Source organism: Gadus chalcogrammus, chromosome 14 (assembly GCF_026213295.1).
Source record: "Gadus chalcogrammus isolate NIFS_2021 chromosome 14, NIFS_Gcha_1.0, whole genome shotgun sequence".
Taxonomy (NCBI): domain Eukaryota; kingdom Metazoa; phylum Chordata; class Actinopteri; order Gadiformes; family Gadidae; genus Gadus; species Gadus chalcogrammus.
The window spans coordinates 9,831,088-9,837,087 of record NC_079425.1 but is presented as its reverse complement, the minus strand read 5'-3'; the positions used below and the strand labels follow the sequence as shown (position 1 = coordinate 9,837,087).

Here is a 6,000-nt window from a genome sequence, read left to right as displayed (position 1 = left end):
TGCTGAACTTTTGTTAACCTCGACTCAACATTGTTAGAGATTCCACATTGCCCGAAAGAGGTTTATGGAATAACAAAAGATGCTATGAGGCATAGGAAGGCATAAGAGAGCCAATTTCTACCTCAACTCAGCAATTATTGGACGGCTATTCAATTTGAGAGAGTTGTACAGATCTATCATCAGAGCAGAATTTTCTATTACAAAAGATAATTGCCCACTCAATGTAAATTTGAGCTCTGTGAGTTTGTATATTTACTTCCTGTTTTAGCAGATGAGCAATAATGCAACTTTCCTTTTTCAGCAATATTTTGTTTACGAGCATGAAAATTATGGTGACATTAGAAGTGCATTTTGTCATAAATGTCCAATAACAAGCCAGGTGAGTTTATTTAAATCTTTACTTTATTTAAAAAACGGGCATGAATAGCTTTTATTTATACAACCATGAGTTTTGGGAAAATTGGGAGTTATGGTGATTTGTTTGTATTCTCTAGGTATTCATTAAGAATGTTATAACATAATAAACATGTATGGTTTAATATAGTATTATGGTAGACAGTAGCCCTTTTATAATATTGATACTGAACGGATGCAGTGCAATATAAAAACAAAACATTGTTCCATATTAAACTTCAACATCTCTCATGTGTACACACAATACAACAAAGGGTTGTTCCATATACATTTTTCTATATGCTAAATATAATACGTGCCTGTCAAACAAAATACAGAAAGATCTGAGAATCAGAAAGAGATATGCTGGTACATAGGCGAAAGAGTTAGCAGTCCATCATTTTCAGTCACAATTAATTGGCCACTACCTTCTCCAGGCATAAAACAAAGGGCTTCTTACATGCACAAAATTCAATGCAAAGCAGATTATACTTGCAGTTTGAATTGGTTAAATGCTTTTAAATGGGATCTCTGTTTTTTTCAATTGCGTAAGCACAGAGGGTATGCTGGGCTCTCAATGGCTCTGCACGGTTTGGTTTAGAAGATCCAATTGAGTCCAATTGGACAGATGACCTATGGGTATACATCTGGCACCTTTGCTTGCATCCAGGCATGGTGGAAAAAGTGGCTCAAAGAAACCGTTTCCATTGATATACTGTATATGTGATGCATGTTTTGTTATGCAACATGTGCCAAAGTCTAGGTCTAGATGTAAGATCAATGGTATGTTTATGTCTAAAGGTTTGAAGAAATTTGACAAGATATATTTTTGTATCGTATTTTTATTAAATTCACAGTTGAAAATATTTGTAGAATATGGAAACAACTCACAATAGAATTATAGAGCAATACAAAAACAAAACATACCATACAAGAAGATAAACTTGCAATGTTTACCTCCCACTATTTCACAGTAATGGTCAGCGATTATTTAGTCAACATTACAGGCAGCTGCAGGATAGTGTCTGTTAGTAGAAATCCTCTCTCAAGCACACACACACACAAAGACACACACACGCAAGCACGCACGCCCGCCCGCCCGCCCGCCCGCCCGCACGCACGCACGCACGCACGCACGCACGCACGCACGCACGCACACTTTTATCTGTCGTCATAATATATCATTTTGATAATACAACAAGAACATTTTTATTAACTATGAGACACTACCAATGTTCCACATCAGTATTAACTGTGAAAATAAGTTTCCAACTGAACTGCCATCACCAAGTCAAGGACACTTAACGCTGAGGGTGTGGATGATTTACAAGCAATGCTAAAAAGGTTATTTTGCAATGAACTATTAAGAAAGAAACACATTTTTATCAACAGAAGCAGGGTTTTTCAATTGCATTCCTGAAAAACTTCCTATGCAACAGATAAACACATTAACTTTACAAAAGGCTTTTAAAGGAGGCAAAAAAATTCCAGTGGATAAAGTTTTGAGCGAGTGTGTGAGCATTGTTTATCATTGTATTGAACAAGTATGAAGAGATGTATTTCTACAGTTATCGTGGTTTCTATCAGGGTCTGAAAGAATACTTAACCTAATTTTTATTGTTTTACTTAGCCAGATCTGTCTCCAGACTGTTCACATGGCCAGAGATCAGATATACATCACATATAGGACCACACAAAGTGCCCTTTATTTGGTTGAAACATACAGTATACCATGTTATGCGTTTGCTTGTTGAAGCTTTTTTCACTTCATAAAACCTGATATAAGCCAATTAGGCATTCTTATGTTAACGGGGACATACTTAATGTAGGGCCTATGCCTTGAAGCCATTGTTCACCCATTGTGCATGTTCAGCCAAAAATACCTTTCCCCAAAATAAAATTCATGCAAAAAGTTAATATCTAAAATTACCCTTCATGTAGTTTGACCACTGTTCGATTTGAACCTCCATTGAATGCTGCTCATCGATATGAAGACCTTTTACATAGTCATATATGTCAGATCAGTGCTCTCAATTCTAAATGATCACCACACAGAAGAAGAATTGAGAAAGGTTATCTCAGGAAGTGATGGAGGCCACAGCTGTCCGGGTCTTCTTTATAGTCCTCCGTCATCTTCGGCTAAGAGAGATTGGATGTTGACTAGCCTCATGAGACTATCCAAATCTCGCAAATTCATATTGTTTACCAAATGTAAACGTAGAAAAATGTGAATATCAGGGAACTCTTATACAAGCACATACCCGGTGGGTACAAATATAATGCTGCACACATTGAATGGTCTGAAGTTTAGATTAAATTTAGATGAAAATTAGATAATTGATTAAACACCATAAAGGTGCTTGTGTTGCTAGAACTAGTTGGTTTTACATTTCGGTGTAACTTTGTCCGAAACATATTTGTATGGCTAAAATTCCTTAGACTCAACATTTAATGAACAGTAAGGTAGATAAGAAACAAACCATGTCACACATCATTAGCCATTAGAGGTAAATATAAATATAAAGACAGTTATTCACCCAGAATATCTCCCATTCTCAAAATATCAAGTAATTCTCTAATTATATCGAATGGTTTAATTTATTAACCAAGTAACTAACTGGGTTGAATAGTAAGCCTAGTTAATTTGCCATTGTGGAGTGTGTGGATGATGGCTGGTTTGAGCAGGCCCTTCTGGCCCGAGGCTGATTGGAGTATAGGCCGGGTGAGGCTGCACACCTGAAAATGCCTAGAAAAGCCACCTAGGTGGAGTGCAGCAATGTCGGTGGCTGCCACACTTCCACCTAGGTCGAACACAAGGATGCAGGGTTGAAAGACGGTTTATCGAATCGTTTGGAGATATGATACAGGACGCTGGTTGCTCCATGTTGCCATGCAGGAGATCTCTCCTGTGTGTGTGTGTGTGTGCGTGTGTGAGAGGCTGGTTGAGCCTGGGCGCATTGATTACTCAATGAACAACAGGTGTGCAGCCAAGCCCAGCGCAAGTCCAATCAGACTCAGGCCAGGTGAGGCTGCTTTAACCAACAATAATCCACAGCCATATATTTGGGAAATATGTTATTCATTTTCTTTTTATCAAATCTATTACCTGTACTCAAATTTGAAATCCTGTAAACCCTTGTAAATGTACAGACAAGAATGCTTCCACTGATTGTAAACCATGCAGAGAATACAAACGTGAATATAGAGACAGGAGTGCCCCCTGGTGGTATACTAATGAAGTACATAGGAGCCATTGGTTAGGCGTGCATATTTTGTCTTGCAAAACCCCAAAATGCCTGGCAACACTTCAAAGCTTTATTCATTTTTAGTGTCACACACAACATGTTAGACAATATGGTTCAGAGCAAATGGATAACGTAAATAATAGGGTATAACTGCAGCCACACCACAGCATCAACAAGACATGCAGGTGCAATCACCTGCATTATGTAATTTCCCTTAATGATCCAGAAGGTTCCGCAACTCAAACGTCATAAAGCTTCAGGGACATTTTGGGAGAAAGATGACAAAGAAAATCACAATCAAAAGAAGAAATGTAAAGTTGATCTTGGGACCTTGTTTGTTCTTTGCGTGCACCATTGCAGTGTATATTAACTGAGACATTAAAATCCAAATAATAAAAGAAAAGTAATATCTTTTCATTTCCCAAAACATTTACTTTATTAATTATGTATCATTTAAAAAGCACAACACAGTTAATACATCTATATAAAGGGGATGGTAACAAACTTCTATATTGTTATATTCCAACATTCAGATCACATCTGCACATTAAATAAAAATATATAATGGAATTAATCATTTATGACAAATGATTTATCAGGTGCATGAGTACAATGTTTTGTAGTTAAAATAAAATAAAATTGAATTCTTCACTTCGTTTTGCCTACTTGAAGTGAACAGCAGATGGCAGAAAAGTTCCAACGATAATACGACTAAAATGTCTCGATTTAAGAAAAATCTCAGCAAACATACGTGGTTTAGGAAGAACATCCATTCTGTAATTTTGTAAAGTAGTAAACGCAAATTTCTTTATCCTATCCACCACAGAAAGGTACCAATGTCCATGTTATTCCCCTCAACTACGTTAGTCCAGTCAGTAAGTTACTCTCAAGTGTGTCCTAAGCCCACAGAACACTTTTAAAGATAGGAGAGTTTTAACCCGTCTAGGTCAACCTTATTCAGCATTAGCGACCCTACCTTTTTTTCTCTGGTCATGTAGCACCTATTGAAACAATCTGTGCACATTTTTACTGCATAGCCCTGTTTTATGAAAATACCAAAAAACATCTTTCCAGCGTTGAAACACTGCTTTGATAAATATGAAGATATACAAAACATCTTAAGAGTCCAAATATACAAAATAATCTTAAACTCAAAAAAAAAAAAGGAGGCTGCCACGGGAACCATCTTTATGTATATTCTTTGGTCAAAGTCTTGTTTTCAAAATATATATTTATTTCATAAACATCAAAACAAGACATCGGTGTTGCTGTGAGAAGGTGCTTCCGTGCGTCACAAAGTTGTCGCCATCCCATGGCGGACATAAAGAAGCTCTGATTGCACTTGTGATCGTGGTGTCCGAGTGTGTGGAGGCGAGAGGGAGGAGCAGGCGAGCACAGCATCTATGTGAGCCTGAGGCCAGCATTCTCCTCAAGCCACCGGAGCGCAGGCTGTAAACACAGGGCCACGGCCGGGGCAGCCTCCACATACATCTGCTGCAGGACTCCCTGCAGCACCAGCAGCAGGGGCAACCCCACGCTCAGGAGCTCGTAGAGGAATGCATAGTCCCGGCCATTGGCCCTGACGTGCACGCCTAGGGCCCGCGTGCGGCGCTGCAGCCAGCCGCTCAGTTGCCTAGGGGCCCCGCACACAGCGTGGGTCAAACTCATGGGCCAGCTCAGGCCCTTCCTGAGCAGTGAGGTGAGGGTACCTGTTGGTGAGGGGCTCATCTTAGCATCAGTGGGGCAGTGTGGGGGCCTCTCCGGACTGGTACTACAGGATGTGGGCTCAACAGAGTCCCGGCGGTCACAAGAACCCTGATGATGGCACAGGAAGGGGAAGGAAGATGTAGGATTACATCAGAGTTGATCGTAGTCTGCTGCATTCCGGTCACTGTGTTTTTTTCTTTTCTTGTGTGCATAAAAACCCAAGAGAAAAATCATTGTACTGTAATAGTACATTATAGTATACAAAAAACAACTTACTGTGCGCCCGTTTATATTTCTTCGGAGATGGGTCCCATTTTTATGTTGTACGAAATGTGCTTTGCAATAAAGTTTTCCTGTAAAAGCAAACACATATTTGCCATTTCAGTAAAATCTCTGGCAGCCTTTAAACCGTCACCCGCCTTGACTCTTTAAAGCGATACATACCCTGTTCAGAGTCATACACATGCGCGCCCTGGCTCAGTGGCGAATTGCAGGTCTTGCAGCGAAAGCACTCCCTGTGGAAGTAGAGGCCTTCGGTACTGATCCTCTCAACCACGTAGACGCGCTTCCCACAGGAGTGACACTTATCTGTGGACTGTGGCGATGTCTGATGGACAGACCCCTAGGAAACACAGCCAGAGAGAGGGGCATTAAG

At 39.8% G+C, this 6,000-nt stretch overlaps 1 protein-coding gene across 7 annotated transcripts in view; it reads right to left on the bottom strand.

The window, feature by feature from the left end:
• Positions 1 to 544: 544 nt before the first annotated feature.
• mical2a (microtubule associated monooxygenase, calponin and LIM domain containing 2a) overlaps positions 545 to 6,000 on the bottom strand; it is a 29,090-nt gene continuing 23,634 nt past the window's right edge. For 2 of the 7 annotated variants that reach the window (XM_056607098.1, XM_056607097.1), the window contains 3 exons: positions 5,790 to 5,967; positions 5,622 to 5,698; positions 547 to 5,453 (listed from right to left, as the gene is read on the bottom strand). In XM_056607098.1, the coding sequence (XP_056463073.1) occupies positions 5,040 to 5,453; positions 5,622 to 5,698; positions 5,790 to 5,967 (669 nt within the window). In that variant the 3' untranslated portion in view covers positions 547 to 5,039. Of the gene's footprint in view, positions 5,454 to 5,621; positions 5,699 to 5,789; positions 5,968 to 6,000 lie in introns of all 7 variants that reach the window. The other 5 variants (XR_008904044.1, XM_056607099.1, XR_008904043.1 and 2 more) reach the window with 5 other exon arrangements.